Source organism: Pelodiscus sinensis, chromosome 1 (genome assembly GCF_049634645.1).
Source record: "Pelodiscus sinensis isolate JC-2024 chromosome 1, ASM4963464v1, whole genome shotgun sequence".
NCBI lineage: Eukaryota > Metazoa > Chordata > Testudines > Trionychidae > Pelodiscus > Pelodiscus sinensis.
Genome location: NC_134711.1, coordinates 197,179,105 through 197,197,755, shown reverse-complemented (window position 1 = coordinate 197,197,755; position 18,651 = coordinate 197,179,105). Strand labels below are relative to the sequence as shown.

General features: G+C 50.4%; 1 protein-coding gene across 2 annotated transcripts in view; it reads left to right on the top strand.

The window, feature by feature from the left end:
* Window positions 1–18,651, top strand: part of PRRG1 (proline rich and Gla domain 1) — a 48,546-nt gene that overhangs the window by 23,235 nt on the left and 6,660 nt on the right. For both annotated transcript variants that reach the window (XM_075913259.1, XM_075913260.1), the window contains exon 3: window positions 14,571–14,731. In XM_075913259.1, the coding sequence (XP_075769374.1) occupies window positions 14,571–14,731 (161 nt within the window). The remainder of the gene's footprint in view (window positions 1–14,570; window positions 14,732–18,651) is intronic.

Below are 18,651 nucleotides of genomic sequence, written 5' to 3'. Positions count from 1 at the left end.
CGACTCGGACGGGTCGAGGTCGCCCCCGTTGGAGGCTCGGAGAGCACCGCTGTCGCCCATGCATGGCCCGGGTTGGCATGCTATGGTGGTTTATGCGTCGGGACCACCCCTGGTGGGGTCGGCTCCCACTACTAATACAGCACCTTTCACGACGCCGAGCCGTCAGTCTCAGGGAGCTTCGAGCGGCATTGAGCCTGAGCATCTCGGTGCCGCAGCTGCTGGCCACACAACCGGCACCGGGCCTGAGCACCCCGGTACCGCAGCTCCAGTCGACGCAATTGGCACCGGGCATTGACACCCCAGTACCACAGCTTCTCACGTGGCACTCGGCACTGGGCCTAGGCACCCCAGTGCCACAACTCCAGGCATCGCAACCGACACCGAGCCTGAGCACCTTGGTGCCGCAGATGGTGGCGTCGCAAACGGCACCGGGCCTGGGCACTCTGGTGCCACAGCTGACTGTTTCGCACTCGGCAGAATTCGCTGCACCGAGTCTGGGTCCCCCAGTGCCGCAGTTACCAGCGGCCCTTACGGCACCGGGAATGGGTCCCCAGGTGCCGCAGACAGCACGTCCTCGCCATGCTCATGCGGGCAAACCTGAGTCGATGGCCAAGTTTGCCCCACACTCCTCGTCGGCTCCGCCTTGGCCGGAGTCCGATTACTCTTTGGACTCGGACGTGGTGTCGGTTCAGTTGGGGTCCTTGGGAGCATCCTCGACCCACAGGTCCAGGTCCAGATCCAGACACCGGAGGGACCACAACCAGCAGATGTGGCCCCCTCATCCGCAGTTGCCTTTTTGGACTGCCTGGGCCTATCATCAGTGGCAGGGCTAGCCGCCACCATCTATGGGGTCGGAGGCTTTAGGGCACCATTCCCGCTCGTCTGCGTCCCTGTCTAGGGTGCCTCCCTCCCCCCTTCGAGTGCCGCAACAAGATCCTGCGGCACTGCAACCACCGGTACCGGAGACAGGCCCTCCGGAGGCTCAGACCGTCCAACCGGCCCCACAGTTGGTCACGACCGCTCCCGTGTTGATTCAGGAGTCGTTGTCGTCGTCATCCTCCCCCGATGAGGCACGGGCGGACCCAGCGCCTGGGCTGCCATCAATGGATGCCAGAGCACATCAGGACCTCATGCGGCGCATGGCTTCCAACCTGGCTGTTCCGGTTGAGCCCATAATTGAGGATACCGATCCAGTGGTAGACATCCTCACTGAGGACACCCCTACGCGTTTTGCTCTACCGCTCAATAAAACTGTTTCAAAGATTACTAATGCCCTGTGGCAAATGCCAGCAACTCTGACCCCTACCTTAAAAGGGGTAGAGAGGTGTTATTTCGTCCCGCAGTCGGGTCACAAATTCCTTTACTCCCAGCCCATCCCGGGATCATTGGTCGTACAGGCCGCGGCCCAAAAAGAAAGGCTTCCTCAGCCCGGGCCTTCTCCAAAGGCAAGGGAGCCTAAGAAGCTGGACTTGTTGGGCCGTAAGGTCTATGCTACAGGTGCTCTGCAGCTCCATATCACTAACCAGCAGGCGATGCTGAGCAGGTATGCTTTTAATACCTGGCAGGCGGTCGAAAAATTTAGAGACCGACTCCTGATGGAGGACCGCCAGGAGTTTGCGGCTCTGGCTTCCGAGGGTAAAGTCATTACACGAACTGCCCTCCAAGCGGCATTGGACACTGTGGACTCGGCAGCCTGCACCATGGTGACTGGTGTCGTTATGCGCCGCAGGGCGTGGCTCCACGTCTCGGGGATTCCCTCGGACTTGCAGCACACCATCCGGGCCTTGCCCTTTGAAGGGAAGGCCTTGTTCTCAGAGCACACCGATTCCAGGCTCCATACCCTAAAGGACACTACGTCAACTTTGAAGTCCTTAGGAATACATATGCTGGCCACGCAGCGATGACAACTGCCGTATAGGCAGCAGGGTAGAGCGCAGCCCCAGCTCCCCCGTGGGGATTTCTGGAGGCGCCGCTCCCGGGCCTCCGGTGGAGGTTCCGGGGCGGCAGCACATCCTCGGGCCTAGGGGTCGACGTTGTCGCCCCAGGTCAGATCCCCAGCGGACAGGTCCCCACGGCCCTTCCAATCAGGGCAAGCCCCAGTTTTGACACTGTATTCAAGAGTCCCGTACCAGTCTGCCACCCTGGCCCCCCATTTGGGGCCCGGCTATCCCGTTTTGCCCAGGCATGGGCCCTGATAACATCAGATGCCTGGGTCCTGAACATTGTACATACGGGCTATTCTATCCCGTTCCTGGGCCCACCGCCTTCAAAACCCCCTACCCTGTCCCTAGTAAGGGACACCCCTCACGAACACATCCTGTTTCAGGAAGTGGTGGCGCTCCTCGAAAAAGGAGCAATAGAAAGGGTCCCCCCGCATCTGCGGGGCAGGGGGATTTACTCCCGTTATTTTGTTGTTCCAAAACCAAAAGGGGGAGTTCGTCCTATCCTGGACCTTCGATACTTAAACGAGGTGGTTGTAAAACACAAGTTCAGAATAGTGATGTTGGCCTCGGTCATCCCAGTGCTGCGACTGGTACGCGACTCGCGATCTAAAGGACGCCTACTTCCATGTGGCTATCAGGCCCAGTCACAGGAGGTCCCTCCGGCTTATGGTGGGCCGTTACCATTTTCAGTTTATGGTACTCCCCTTTGGGTTATATACTGCACCAAGGGTATTTACAAAATGTATGGCTGTGGTTGCCACCTTTCTGCGCAATCGAGGGGTACACGTGTTCCTGTACCTCGACGATTGGCTAATCCGAGGTCGCTCGTACGAGCAGGTAGAAGCTCACGTATCACTCATAAGAGCTCTCTTCCTAAGGTTAGGGCTCATGATAAATGTCGAAGTCATCTCTGACCCCCCTCCCAGAGCATAGAGTTTGTGGGAGCCCTCCTTGATGTGAAGGTGGCAAGAGCGTTCCTGCCCCACAGCAGGTTCCTCTCCATAGTGGAGCTGATCTCAGGGCTAATTTGGTCCCCCATCACGACACCTCGGGTCTGCTCCAGGCTCCTGGGCCATATGGCGGCATGTACTTACACGGTGCGACATGCCAGGATGAGGATGAGACCTCTGCAGGCGTGGTTGGCGAAGGTCTTCTGCCAGTTCAAGGGTCTATGGGACTCCATAGTCACAGTGCCCCTAGACATTCTGGACTCCCTACTCTGGTGGACCCAGGAATCCGTGGTGCGCAGCAGGGTTCCCTTCAACGCCCCTCCCCCCCTCGCTGACGCTGGTCACCGATGCGTCCAACCTGGGATGGGGTGCACACATTGGGTGCTACAGAACTCAGGGCCTCTGGTCCCTTTCCGAACGGTCCCTGCACGTCAACGTGAGGAGGGCCTGCGAAGCATTCCTGCCGAGGCTCTCCCACCGCTCCATCCTGGTGCGTATGGACAACACTGCAGCGGTTTTCTACCTCAACAAGCAGGGTGGGGCACGCTCGCCACCCCTATGCAAGGAGGCCCTGCGTCTCTGGCACTTGTGTGTCATGCACAATATCACGCCTCAGGCGGAGTACCTCCCCGGGTGCAAAAACCTACTTGCAGACACACTGAACAGATCCTTTGGAGCCCACGAGTGGTCGCTCAAGGACTCTGTCCTCAGTCAGGTTTTCCACAGGTGGGGCTATCCCCACCTAGACCTGTTTGCCTCGGCACGCAATGCCAAGTGCAGGAACTACTGTTCTCTGCTGGGGCTGGGGAAATTCTCCAAGGGAGACGCCCTAACGACCACGTGGCCAAAGGGCGTTCTCTATGCTTTCCCCCCATTTCCACTAATTTCCAGGGTATTGACCAGAGCGAGAACTTTCAGGTCCTCGATCATTCTCATAGCCCCCAGGTGGCCCAGACAGTTCTGGTTCCCCATCCTGGTGGACATGCTGACCCAAGACCCTATAGCACGCCCTCCAGTTCGGGATCTGCTAACCCAACCTTGGGACGGGGGGGATAATGGTTCACCCGGATCTCCGGTCTCTTCACCTAATGGCCTGGTTTATCCGTGGTTGAACCAACCAGAAAGGGGATGTTCCCGACAGGTACAGATGGTGCTCCTTAGCAGCAGGAAGCCCTCTACTATATGGTCGTATGCTGCCAAGTGACGGCGCTTCTCGTCTTGGGCATCCCGGAGAGGAGTACACCCGTCTTCGGCCCATATTCCAACTATTCTCGACTATCTCTTTCAACTCCATTCTAGTGGCCTGTCCTTTTCTTCTATTAAAGTCCATGTGGCATCTCTCTCCGCCTTCCATGTTGGTACGGCAGGAGCCTCTCTTTTTTTCTAACCAGGTGGTTAAAAGGTTTCTTACTGGTTTGGAGAAATTGTACCCCTCGGTGAGGGCTCCATACCCTGCCTGGAATCTCAACCTGGTCCTTCACAGGCTTATGTCCCCTCCTTTCGAGCCATTGGCTACGTGTTCATTGAAGCACCTTTCATTGAAGGTTGCTTTCATAGTAGCCATTACGTCAGCTAGAAGGGTATCAGAGCTAAGGGCGCTGACTATAGAACCGCCTACCTTGTTTTTTCGCATGATAACATAAGGCTACGGCCTCATCCGGCCTTCCTCCCGAAGGTGGTTTCTCCTTTTCACCTGTCTCAGGAGATTTATCTACTGGTGTTCTTCCCTAAACCACACGCCTCCCATAAGGAGCGCGTTCTACACTCCCTGGATGCCAAGCGAGTGCTGGTATTCTATATTGACCGAACCAAGCCCTTCCGTAAATCCCAACAATTGTTCGTTGCGTTTGGGAATAGAGGGAAAGGTTCACCTATTTCTACGCAAAGGTTATCAAGATGGGTGGTGCAATGTATAGCAGAGTGTTATCAACTGGCTGGTAAAACCCCACCCAGGGTGAAGGCACATTCTACCAGGGCGCAGGCATCCTCGGTAGCCTTTGGTGCCCAGGTACCAATCACAGAAATTTGCAGGGCAGCCACCTGGTCTTCCCTTCACACGCTTGCAACACACTATGCGCTACCTCAACAGGCCAGGGAGGATGCAAGGGTGGGCTCTGCAGTCCTCAAATCTGTGATGTAAATATATAGATCTGGTTGTCTTTGTTCTGGGTTGGTAACTTGTCACTGTTTAATTGTTCAAATAAATCTGTTTATTGTTCACCTTCCCTTATGACTCTGGTGCTATGACTGTTCCGACCCCTCCTCCATGGGGTTAGCTTGGTAGTCACCTACTTCGAATGGACATGAGCAACCACTCGAAGAAGAGAAGAATGGTTACTTACCTGTAACTGTTGTTCTTCGAGATGTGTTGCTCATGTCCATTCGACTCCTACCCTACCTCCCCTTCGTTGGAGTATCCGGCAAGAAGGAACTGAGGTGGGGCAGCGCCGGCAGGGGTACTTATGCCCCGCCATGGCGGCGCCACTCCAGGGGGCGCCACTCCAGGGGGCGCCCCGCCGGCGCTACGGGTACCGCTAGGGAAAATGCTCCAGAAGACGTGGTGCACGCGGCGCACACACCTACTTCGAATGGACACGAGCAACACATCTCGAAGAACAACAGTTACAGGTAAGTAACCGTTCTTTCCTTGAGTCTCCTTTCATAAGACAGGTTCTTCTTCTAGTGCTTGCTCATGTTCATTCTGATTAGGTGTACGTGCACCACGTGCATGGATTCTGGAGCTTTTTTCCCTTAGCAGTATCCATAGGGCCAGCAGGGAGCCCCCTGGAGTGGCGCTGGTATACCGGTGCATATATACCCTGGCTGGCCCCTCTACCCCCTCAGTTCCTTTTTACTGCCCATGAAGGTAGCTGGAGCATGCTTTCAGGCTATTAGCCTGTCTCTTAGCAGTTGTATTTCCTTTATCTGTTGTACTATAGTTAAATTTGTGGTTTTATCTAGTTAAGCAGCTGTTAAGTACTGTAAATAGTGTAATTAACTAGGGGACCCAGTGAGGGGAGGGCATGCCAGGGCCCCAGGGCTTTAAACTCTGTGCTTCCTGCTTGAAACCTATGCCCTGTGGAGATGCTCACTCCCGAGTGCCTGGGATAAGCCCATCAAGCAGAAAGCTGCTCTTTGTAAGAGTTTTAAGCCCCAGACCAAGAAAGAGAGGGATTCCCGGTTGAAACTCCTATTAATAGAGTTGGCACTGCAGCCCCAAGGCGAGGAGGGCCCCCACTCCATCTGCAGCGCGCCGTCAGCGGCACCCGTGTTGGCCAAGCACTGGTCAGAGGCCGATAAAGCACTGAGACATAGGTTGCAGTCCCCGGCGCTGAGAGGCTCCTAGGGCTCGAGGGGACGCTCAACAGAGAGGAGTGCCCAGAAGGTGCGCCCTAAGGAGGGGCACTTGTCTTCTAAGGCCTCAAAGAAGAGACACAGCCCAGACAAGGGCAGGAGCCCGGGGCAGGCCGCAGGGATAGGGGAGGTCCGTCATCCCTCCACCCCAGAAACTTTTGAGGAAGGAGAGGGCCTGGCGCTGCTGGCTCTGACAGCTGGGCCGTGGGACTCTCTGGGCGAGGTGCAGGCCTCGGTCCAGCACCAGCAACAATTCCTGGTGCCGGCAAGAGCACTGGCACTGGAGCCTGGACAGACACCGGCCTCAACCCCGGCCCCCTGTCCAGCAGCAGCGGCACCGGGAGCGAGTGCGTTTGCGGCACCGACAGCCCCGGTACTGGGGCACCCAACGGCCTATACTGCACTGGTGCAGGGGCCAGCACCGCAGCCGAGCCCGTGGGTGATGCAAGGCCCCGCACTGATCCCAGCTCATGCCATCGGAGCACCGGGACCGCACCAGACTGTGGTGCAGCAGCAAATGGTGGCACTGGTTGGTTATTTACTGGCCTACCAAATGCAGCTGGGCACAATAGTGCCGCAGCAAGTGCCTTCACTTATGCCCCCTCCAGCACTGCGTGTGGAACACGGGGGCAAGCCGTCAGCCATGGCAGCGCAGCAAAGGGTGCAAGCATCATCGGCTCCTCCCTGGTCGGCATCAGACTATTCGTGGGAGTCCAAGGCTGAATCAGTGACATCAGCCTGGTCATCGTACAGGTCCCAATCCCGTCATAGGTCTCGTTCAACTATTAATTCAGGTCACTGGGACTCAGCAGATCAGCAGCAGTGGCAGGGACAACCTCAGTGGACATTCTGGATGCCCTGGGCTTACCACCAGGCACAGGGGCCCCCTCCTATGGTGTCAGTGGTTGGGTCGTCCCAAAGGAGTAGCGCCCCATCCACCACCCCATTAAGAGCCCCTCCTCCTGAGGAGAGCCCGCCCATGGCGACAATGCCTAGGCCTCAAGTAATCGGCCAAGGGCAGGAGGCCACAGTCCAGCCGGGCTCGGCCCATATGGGCATTTCGGTTGGAGGGGAACCGGAGGTGCAGCTCGGTGGGGAAGAGGTAGTCCCGCCGAGAGAGTCCTCATCGTCATCGCCGGATGAGGCTCTGGTGGACTCCGCACCTCAGCACCCTTCAATGGACGCAAGGGCGCACCAGGAGCTGCGCCGAAGGTTGGCAGTTAACCTAGCAGTCCAGCACGAGGACCAAGATCATATGGTGGACATTGACGGCAGCGGGCCCTGGGCGAGTGGCGCTCCCACTGAATAAAATGGTGGACAAGCTGTCAAAGACCCTGTGACAGACACCAGCCTCCATTGCGCCGATCCAGAAAGGTGTGGAGAAGTGGTACTACTTGCCTCAAGCGGGTTACGAACATCTTTTCAACCATCTAGCCCTGGGGTCGATGATAGTGCAGGCCGCTGGGCAGAAAGAGCGTCAAGGGCCTCCGGGCCCCACCCCAAAGGTGAAAGAGCCCAAGAAATTGGACCTGCTTGGCCGGAAAGCCTATGCCACGGGAGGCCTTCAGCTATGTATAGCAAACCAGCAAGTGATGCTGGGGCATTATGCCTTTAACATGTGGGCGTCAATGCAAAAATTTGGCAGCCAGCTTCCCCCTGAATCCCGACAAGAGTTCGGGGCCATGACAGAGGAGGGCAAGGCAGTGACACATACGTCCCTCCAGGCGGCTCTGGACGTGGCAGATTCAGCTGCCCGCACTATGGCTACTGGGGTGGTCATGAGGCGTAGTGCGTGGCTACGAGTGTCCAGCATCCTGTCCAAGGTGCAGACCACTATCCAGGATCTACCTTTTGAAGGGTCAGGCCTGTTTTCAGAGCAGACTGACTCCAAGCTTCATAGCTTGAAGGACTTGAGAGCGACACTGAAGTCACTAGGGATACACAACCCAGCCCCCCAGAGGTGTTTCCTCCAGGCTAGAAGCTATCCCAGACCCTTTCAGTGGGGGCAAAGCACTAATAGGGGCTGCAACAATAGCCGCCCCGACCTCTGTAGAGGTCCTCGGTCGGACTCCGAGAGAGGCGCAGGGCCGCCACCTGGCCACCAGACTAAGCCTTCATTTTGAAGCCCCAAACTGGGTGGTGTGGCTTCACCAACACTGGTTCACCACCCTGCTAGATCTAACCGTGGAGAGACCACTCAGGCTACCTTCGTGCCAGACTTAATCACGCAGAGCTGCGAGGCCGGAGTAGCACTCCACCTAAGCCTGTCATCCCTGCACCTCGCGGCGTGGTTCCTTAGTGGCTCTCGGTTACGGCGCGAGCCTGCCCCAGAGCAGTCCAGGAGGTGCTGTTGGAAAGTAGGAAGCCATCCACTAGAGCTCTTTACGAGGCTAAACGGAAGAGGTTTACCTCATAGTTAGGGGGCCGAACGCTTGCTCCGGATGAAGGAGTGGTCCCGACTGTTCTGGAGTACCTCCTCCACCTGTGGGGGCAAGGCCTGGCCACAGCCTCCCTGAGGGTACACCTGGCGGTTATAGCGGCTTTTCACCCCGGGGAGAGTCAGAGGTCCACCTTTGCTAATCCTATGGTTAAAAGGTTTCTGAAGGGAATTGACAGGATGATGCCATATGAGAGCCTGCCGGTCCCACCTTGAGACCTTTAACCTGGTCCTGACTGCCCTTAAGATGCCACCATTCGGGCCTCTGGCATCATGCTCTCTGAAGCACTTGTCTTAGAAGGTAGCTTTCCTAGTGGCCATTACCTCAGCCAGAAGGGTGTCAGAGCTTAGAGCGCTGACTTCAGAACCACCCTACACGATGTTCTTTAAAGACAAAGTGAGGTTGCATCCACACCCGGGGTTTCTACCCAAGGTTGTCTCGCACTTCCATCTCTCCCAGGATATTTATCTACTGTTTTTTTTTTTTTACCCCAAGCCACACGCCTCACCCAGGGAATAGGCTTTGCACTGCCTGGATGTTAGAAAGGTGTTGGCTTATTACATAGACAGGATGCAAGGATTTCGTAAATCACCTCAATTGTTTATTTCAGTGGCAGAAAGAATGAAAGGGTTGCCAGTCTCGGCGCAGCGTATATCCTCGTGGATTACTTCCTGCATTCGGCTATGCTACGAGGGTGCAGGTAGGTCACCGCAGCGCATAATGGCTTATTCCATGAGAGCTCAGGCGACAGCGGCGGCGTTCCTAGCTCATGTGCCGATCTTGGAAATCTGCAGGGCAGCGCCATGGTCGTCGGTGCATGCCTTTGCGGAACATTATGTGATTACTCAACTGGCCAGAGAGGATGCTGCCATTGCGAGGGCAGTTTTGAGATCTGTGGAAGGATACCTAGGTAGGTAGTCACCTTCTGATCCCGCCTCCAGGGGGGGATACGGCTAGGGATTCACCTAATTAGAATGGACATGAGCAAGCACTCGAAGAAGAAGAGGTTACTTACCTCGTAACTGTAGTTCTTCAAGATGTGTTGCTCATGTCCATTCTGCATCCCACCTGCCTCCCCGTGTCGGAAGGAGCCAGCGAGAAGGAACTGGGAGTGGAGGGGCCAGCAGGGATATATATGCACCGGTATACCGGTGCCACTCCAGGGGGCTCCCTGCTGACCCTATGGATACTGCTAAGGGAAAAAAGCTCCGGAATCCGTGCACGCAGCACGCGTACACCTAATCAGAATGGACATGAGCAACACATCTCGAACTACAGTTACGAAGTAAGTAACCTCTTCTTTTCCATTCCTCGAATCATTCTAGTGGCCCGTCTTTGTACCTGTTCCAGTTTGAATTCATCCTCCTTAAACATGGGAGACCAGAACTACACACAGTATTCCAAATGAGGTCTCACCAATGCCATGTATAACGGCACTAACACCTCCTTATCTCTACTGGAAATACCTCGCCTAATGCATCCCAAGACCGTATTAGCCTTTTTCACGGCCATGTCACATTGGCGGCTCATAGTCATCCTGTGATCAACCAGGACTCCGAGGTCCTTCTCCTCTTCTGTCACTTCCAACTGATGTGTCCCCAGGTTATAATTAAAATTCTTGTTATTAATCCCTAAATGCATAACCTTACACTTCTCACTATTAAATTTCATCCTATTGCTATTACTCCAATTTACAAGATCATCCAGATCTTCCTGTATGATATCCTGATCCTTTACTGAATTGGCAATACCTCCCGACTTAGTCACCTGCAAACTTTATTAGCACACTCCCACTTTTGGTGCCGAGGTCAGTAATAAAAAGATTAAATACGATTGGTTCCAAAACTGATCCCTGAGGAACTCCGCTAGTAACCTCCCTCCAACTGGACAGTTCACCTTTCAGTATGACCCACTATAGTCTCCCCTTTAACCAGTTGCTTATCCACCTCTCAGTTTTCATGTTGATCCCCATCTTTTCCAATTTAACCAATAATTCCCCATGAGGTACTATATCAAATGCCTTACTGAAATCAAGGTGGATTAGATCCACTGTATTTCCTTTATCTAAAAAATCTGTTACTTTCTCAAAGGAGGAGATCAGGTTGGTTTGGCACGATCTACCTTTTGTAAAACCATGTTGTAATTTGTCCCAATTGCCATTAACCTCAATGTCTCTAACTACTTTCTCTTTCAAAATTTTTTTCCAAGACCTTGCATGCTACAGATGTCAAACTAACAGGCCTGTTGTTACCCGGGTCACTTTTTTCCCTTTCTTAAAAATTGGAACTATATTAGCAATTCTCCAGTCAAAAGGTACAACCCCTGACTACGTCTACATTGGCCCCTTTTCCGAAAGGGGCATGCTAATTTGACAGGTCGTAATAGGGAAAAAATCCCCCGCGGCATTTAAATAAAAATGTCCGCCGCTTTTTTCCGGCTTTTAGAAAAGTAAGAATAAGAGATCCTCCAGAAAAGGGCTTTTTTCCGGAGGATCGGGGCAGTGTAGACGCTCTTTTTCCGGCTTTCCTAAAAGCCGGAAAAAAGCGGCGGACATTTTTATTTAAATGCCGCGGGGGATATTTAAATCCCCGGCGGATTTCCCTATTACAACCTGTCAAATTAGCATGCCCCTTTCGGAAAAGGGGCCAATGTAGACGTAGCCCCTGAGTTTAGAGATTGTTTAAAAATTTTTGCTAATGGACTTGCAATGTCATGTGCCAGTTCCTTTAATATTCTTGGATGAAGATTATCTGGGCCCCCCGATTTACTCCCATTAAGCTGTTTGAGTTTGGCTTTTACCTCGGATATGGTAATATCCAGGGCTTGCCAAGCAACAGTGATCCCCGCTTGCCAGCTGCATGGAATTGCACGCTGCGCGTCCGCGCCAGACTAAAATCTACTCGCCAGAGGTGAGTAGATTGCCCTAATTGTCGAGCCCTGGTAATATCTACCTCCATATCCTTAGTCCCGTTTGTTATGTTGCCATTATCCCTAAGCTCCTCATTAGCCTCATTAAAGACTGAAGCAAAGTATTTGTTTAGATATTATCCTTAACCTCCACTGCATCCTCAGTGATTAGCGGTCCCGCTTCATTTTTTTTTTTCCTGTTTATATGGCTATTAAAACCTTTTACTATTGGTTTTAATTCCCTTTGCAAGGTGCAGCTCTACATGACTTTTAGCCTCTCACTTTGTCCCTACATGCTCTAACCTCAATAAGGTAGCTTTCTTTGCTGGTCCCTCCCATCTTCTACTCATTATATGCTTTCTGCTTTTTCTTAATCACCTCTCTGAGATGCTTGCTCATCCAGCTTGGTCTAAAACACGTGCCTATAATTTTTTTCCCCTTTCTTGGGATACAGGCCTCTGATAACTTCTACAACTTTAATTTAAAATAATCTCAGGCCTCCTCCGCCTTTAGATTTATAAATTCTTTAGTCCAATCCACTTCCCTAACTAATTTCCTTAATTTATTAAAGTTAGCGTTTTTGAAATCAAAAACCCTAGTCTCAGATGTATTAGTTTTAGTGCTCAACTGCTCCCCTGTTCCTATCCCTATTCTGACTCTGCACGCACTCTGAAAGGGACCATGCCGCTTTATTTATTTATGCTCTACAACTTCGGTATCCCCTCCCCTCCAACAGAATTTTTTCTCCAGTGTTTTTTTTGTGGGTGGGAGTGGGGTGTTCGGTATTTTTGGTTAAACCATCTGGCAACCCTAGGATCTAATGGTCACATTGAATTTTAAAAGAGAGTTACACACATTTTTGCAACCCCTGAACCTAAAGACTTGCTAAGAAAGAAATACACAGTTCAAGCTAAAAAACTAAAATGTAACTTAAATGTCTATTGGATTTATTTTCTTAGTCTAATTTTGATATTGGCAGCAAGAGGGGAAGGGAATGCAAGTAGTCAACAAGATTAACCGATAAGCCTAGACTTATCAGTTAGTTAATCATCTAGTTGACACACCTACTTGTAAGGTTGCCAGATGGTCTCCCAAAAAATACTGGACACGCAGTATTTTTTGGTCAAGCAAAAAAAAAAAAGGAACGCGGGATAATAAGCCCCCCCCCCGCCCCATTCTGTGGCGCCCAGAGTGGCGATCGCAACCCTGCCTCCCAGCTGGGATTCCCAGGCTGGGAGGCGGGGCCACAATTGGCGCTGGGAGCCCGTGATTATGCAGAAGCCTTGCGGGGGTGGAGGGAGTGGCTGGGAGTCACTTCAGAAGTCCCAGCCACTCCCCCCCACCCTGGCTGGGCTTCTGAAGCACCCGAGCAGTGATCACGGCCCCGCCTACCAGCTGGGACTCCCCACCTGGGAGGCGGAGCTGCAGTCACGGCTCTGGGTGCTTCAGAAGCCTTGTGGGGGCGAAGGGAGTGGCTGGGAGGCGGGGCTGCCATCGGCGCTGGGAGCCTGTGATTGTGCAGAAGCCTGGTGGGACGGGGGGAGTGGCTGGGACTCCTGGCTCCAATGGCGGTCCTGCCTCCCAGCCGTTCCCCCGCCTACGCCAGGCTTCCATCCAGTGCGCAGCCAGAAAAATCAGAGACATTGCACATGTCTGGTAGTCTCTGATTTTTTTTTTTTTTTTAAACCGGACAAAGAGCGCAAATACCGGACTGACTGGTAAAATACTGGACACCTGGCAACCCTACCTACGGTAGTTTTTCAATTACTGAAATATGGTATGAAAGCTGGCCTTGCCTCTAGAGCTCTTCAGAGAGTTAGTCATTCACCTTTGGATTTGGAGAGTTCCAGACCTGGTGCATGCCAGCATGTGCACAATGGGGAAGCAGGTGCAACGGCTTATGCTTGAGTCAACCATAAACGATGTGGGGGAGGAGGAGAAAAAGGTCTGTGCATGCCAGAGGTGTGGTTTCAGGGTGTAAGATAAGACATTTGGCCAGAGAATGAGCAGGAAAGCCAGATGGGAAGAAAATGAGGTGCTCAAGAAAGGAAGAAAACACCTGGGTGAAACTACTTCAAGTGATAAAGGTGATCTGTGTCTGAAATTTAGTCATCCTACTAGTGAGTGAGTTGAACCATAAAGTGATGTTAGCCTGTTTGCTGAAATGTCTTATCTAAGGAATAACAAGTCACCCTAATAATTGAAGTGTCATATTAACATATTACGTCCTGTTTTGGCTTTGATTTTTTTTTTCTTTTGAGACCATTTTATTCCAAAAAGACCGGTGTTTCTAATGCCATGGTATCTAGTGAAGTGCAGTGTTGCATAAGAAATTATGTAGACTCAATTTGAAAAAGTGTCAGCCATTTTGGAGTGATTCTCATGAGGTATTATAGACAATGTGTCAGCATAAAACTTCTGAAAAATTCAGGTATGATCCTCCACATACTTTTTGTGGGGGAGTTCATAGCCAAGTATCAGTTGCTTTCTGTAGCCTGGAAAGGAAGCATTTAAACTTAAATTCCTCTTTAATCAGGATGGTGCTGATACATGCAGAGCAGGTCTGGAACACTCCAGATCCAAGAGGGTGAATGACTAAGTCTCTGAAGAGCTCCAGAGACAAGGTCAGCTTTTTCATACCATGCTACTGTAATTGTTCAACTACATATGATTTGCTTGAATTGTTCAGAGTTTAAGCATGAGCTGAATAGGGATGCTGGGCTCAAGCAAGGCCTGTAGTTGCATTTAAACAAGCTGTGGCATAGTACCTACAATGCTCAGTTGTCTATGGAAAAATATTTTTAATAGCCAGTAACAGTTGAAGGAGCCGTCATACTTTTTTATGTAAAGAGACTGTTTTGAAAAGTTTTTCTCTCCACACAACATATTTTCTTTTGTGCAGTTTTATTTTAAAATTCTGAAAATAGTGTGGCTACTTTCCCAAGAGTCACTTTATTTATGTTCTCTTCTTTTTTCAGTGTTCCTAACAGAGAACAAAGCCAACTCTGTGTTAAAAAGATATCCAAGAGCCAATGGAGTTTTGGAAGAGCTAAAGCAAGGGAGCATAGAACGTGAGTGTGTAGAAGAAAAGTGTACCTATGAGGAAGCAAGAGAAGCTTTTGAAAACGATGAAAAGACAGTAAGTTAAAAAAAAACATTGCACTAGTTAATACAAGCTTAAGTGTGTGCGCTTTCTAGCCTCTTAACTTTCCTACATTCCACTAGATTTCTTAGCTTATTCATTTTTACTAAATGCAGCAGCGAAAGTAATTTAAAATTTCTTCTTGCTGGTCCTTGCCAGCTCTTTAAACAGTTTCCTGAAGGCTTTTGCTGCACCCACTTACTTTTACTCTGACTAAATGTATTGTGATTAAACTAGTAAGCTACTCCACTTTGTGATAGTCAGCATCTTACTATGAAAGAGAGGAGTGTACTGCATGCCACAGACATCTTATTCAAATCATGCATTTAAAGCCATGATAGAGAGCAGCTAAAATGCAGACTACCTAGTAAAGACAATTGTATTATTCCTAAAACTAGCAGAAATGAAGTACCTTTCCTGAAGCTGCAGCTGCACATCAGCAGAGTAGCTGTCACTTACAAAGCAGTTGGCACAAAAACTTTATTTAAACTGCCTACAACAAGTAAAACAATGTGAGCAGTCTTGGACCATGATACATTGGTTACTCTGAAGTACAGGCAGTCCCCGAGTTACGCGGATCCGACTTATGTCGGATCTGCACTTACGAACAGGGCTTTCTCGCCCCGGAGCTCGCAGGCAGCGGGACCACCACCTCGACCTCCGGGGCGAGAAAAGCTGCTCCGGGTGCCCCTGGTCTGCTGGGGACCGTCTCCAGCAGACCGGGGCACCGGGAGCAAAGCGGCTGTAGTCAGCCCCTAGTCAGTTTCAGCAGCAGCGGCTGAATCTGGAGCCAGTTCCGACTTACATACAAATTCAACTTAAGAACAAACCTATAGTCCCTATCTTGTACGTAACCCGGGGACTGCCTGTATTTACAGAAAACAGCAAGGTAGGAAAGATGCATCCCTGAGTACACTGTAAACCTGGATGAAAATGGGAGGAATTTCCAGATAGAGTAAAAGCACTTTTTTTTTTTTTTTTTTGATTAGCAGGGAAGTTGACATTTATAGTGGCATGAGTAACAACCACTACATAGTTTTCTGGCCCATGTATTAAAAAGTAATACTTCTGCTGTATGCATTTGCGTGAAATCCTAAAACCAGGTGTTTTAAAGGCCTTAATTCCTCATCTCCTTTTCCATGTGTAGCTTATAAAGGAAGCCAAACAGTGTTTTAGTTTTTTTTACCCACATTTCTTAACTACTTGGTTTATCTTAAACATAATATTCCTCTTGGTCTTTGGAAAAATGGAGGACTGGAATAGGAATTTTCTTAGACATTAAATGAAGGCTCAGAATGTTGTCTTCAATAAAATCACACAAGCTCATAATTCTGTGGATTATCATCTCTAAGGTGCCACAGTCACAGGACTTTTAAAGTTACAGATTACCCTGGCTACCCCTCTGAGAATTAATTAGATAATTCCTTCTAACTCTGTTTAAAAAAAAAAAAAGACACACATACTTTAAAAAAAAAATCTTTTTATAATTCAGTTTTACACTGCCTGACTTAGGGATGTAAAAGAGTACAGGGGGCCCCCAGCTGGTGACGCATTCGGTTCCTGGGGAAGCGTTGTAACTCGAATCCTCATTTACAGTAGGTGCCATGTGCCGTCGTAAATGCGGACCAAGGACGTAAGTTGGGAATTTTCAGCCCCTTCCACACTTACAAAAATGGTTGTTAGTACAGGGGCTCGGAACTCAGGCGGTTGCATGTTGGGGGTTTCCTGTAGTCAAGTTGACTACTTGCATTTCTCCTCCCCTTTGCTGCCTCTATATCATAGGCAGCAAGGGGAGGGGGAAACAGGAGTCAGTGTTGGGGGGAGCCTGCTTTAAAGTTGGCTCTCCCCCAGCACCATCTTTGCAGTGCCGCTTGCCTCCGTGAAAAGAGGTTGCTCCAGCAAAAGCTCCTGTCCACATTGGCTGGGGATGGTCGCAAACAGAGGCTGTGCTGCAGCAGCTTCTGACCGTGGGGGGAATCCCAGATTGCCACTTGCACCCCATGGACAGAGGCTGCTAGACCTGGTACAAGCCAGGACTGAGCAAGCCTGGCTCAGTCCCAGCTCATGCCAGGTCCTGGAGCTCCCCCCGCTGTGACTCTGCAGTTTAAATGTAGTAAGTACTACATTTAAACTGCTGAGCCTCAGTAGGGGTAGCGCCTTCTGAGCACCTTCCCAAATTGAATAATCGTGCAGTCTATACAATTACCTGCCTCTTAAATCCTTAGTCTGACTAGCAGCACTTTTATCTCTTTGTTCTCCTGGTTTCACTTGTCAACTTATTCATAAATGATCTGGAGAAAGGAGTAAGCAGTGAGGTAGTAAAGTTTGCAGATGATACCAAACTGTTCAAGATAGTCAAGACAGAAGCAGACTGTGAGGGACTCCAAGAAGATCTCACCAAACTGAGTGATTGGGCAACAAAATGGCAAATGAAATTTAATGTGGATAAGTATAAAGTAATGCACATCGGGAAAAATAACCCCAACTATACGTACAGTATGATGGGGGCTAATTTGGCTACAACAAATCAGGAAAGAGATCTTGGAGTTATCGCGGACAGTTCTCTGAAAAGTTCCACGCAGTGTGCAGCGGTGGTCAAAAAGGCAAATAGGATGTTAGGAATTATTAAGAAAGGGGTAGAAAATAAGACCCAGAATATCTTACTGCCCCTGTATAAAACTATGGTACGCCCACATCTTGAATATTGTGTACAGATGTGGTCTCCTCACCTCAAAAAAGATATTTTGGCCTTGGAAAGGGTTCAGAAAAGGGCAACTAAAATGATTAGGAGGGGTTAAAGAGACTGGGACTTTTCAGTTTAGAAAAGAGGAGACTGAGGGGGGATATGATAGAGGTATATAAAATCATGAGAGGTGTGGAGAGGACTGATAAAGAAAAGTTATTTATTAGTTCCCTAAATGGAAGAACTAGAGGACACCAAATGAAATTAATGGATAGCAGGTTTAAAACTAATAAAAGAAAATGCTTCTTCACACAGCGTGTAGTCAACCTGTGGAACTCCTTGCCAGAGGAGGCTATGAAGGCTAGAACTATAATTGAGTTTAAAGAGAAGCTAGATAATTTCATGGAGGTTAGGTCCATAAAAGGCTATTAGCCAGGGGATAAAATGGTGTCCTTGGCCTCTGTTTGTCATAGGCTGGAGAGGGATGGCAGGAGACAAATCGCTTAATCATTGTCTTCGGTCCACCTTCTCTGGGGCATCTGGTGCTGGCCACTGTCGGCAGACAGGATGCTGGGCGAGATGGACCTTTGGTCTGACCCAGTACGGCCGTTCTTATGTTTATTGGTATTTTCAGTTTCCCATGGGATATTTTTGGCAAAACAGGCAGCACCTGAATTTCTAGTATTCAAAAAAACCCAAAAGAGAACTTTCAGGCCTGTTGGATACATGCCAAGGATGCATAACAGGGAACAAGTTATTTTTTTTTATTTGTCTTTACCGCGTAGCTCTGTGTTAATTTTCCTCAAAAGTCAAACCTACATGTGGTATTTGCATGAGGTATTACTACAGTCATTACTGTAGCTCTTGAATGCCATCAGCATAACAATAACATTTTGAGTCCATGATCTATCTTAAAAATTTACAGAGTGAGATACAGAACATAATGGACAGTTGAAACTGATGGATACTCAACAGTTACTCAATTAACTCATTGAGTGATGCTTACCTGTAACCAGTTAACTGATGGCACAGTCAGGCTGGAGCAGCTCTCAACTGTTGACACTGCTCCAGCCCAACTGGGTCTACTATGTTGTGCTGGGGGGTGCTGCTGGGCTGAAGCAGTTTCCTGCCCACAGTGGGCCTAGCCCAGCCGGAGCACTCTATGCCCATGGCTCAGCAGGCCTGGCCTGGACAGGGCCCCCTCTGTCCATGGCATGGCGCAGCAGGCCTGGCT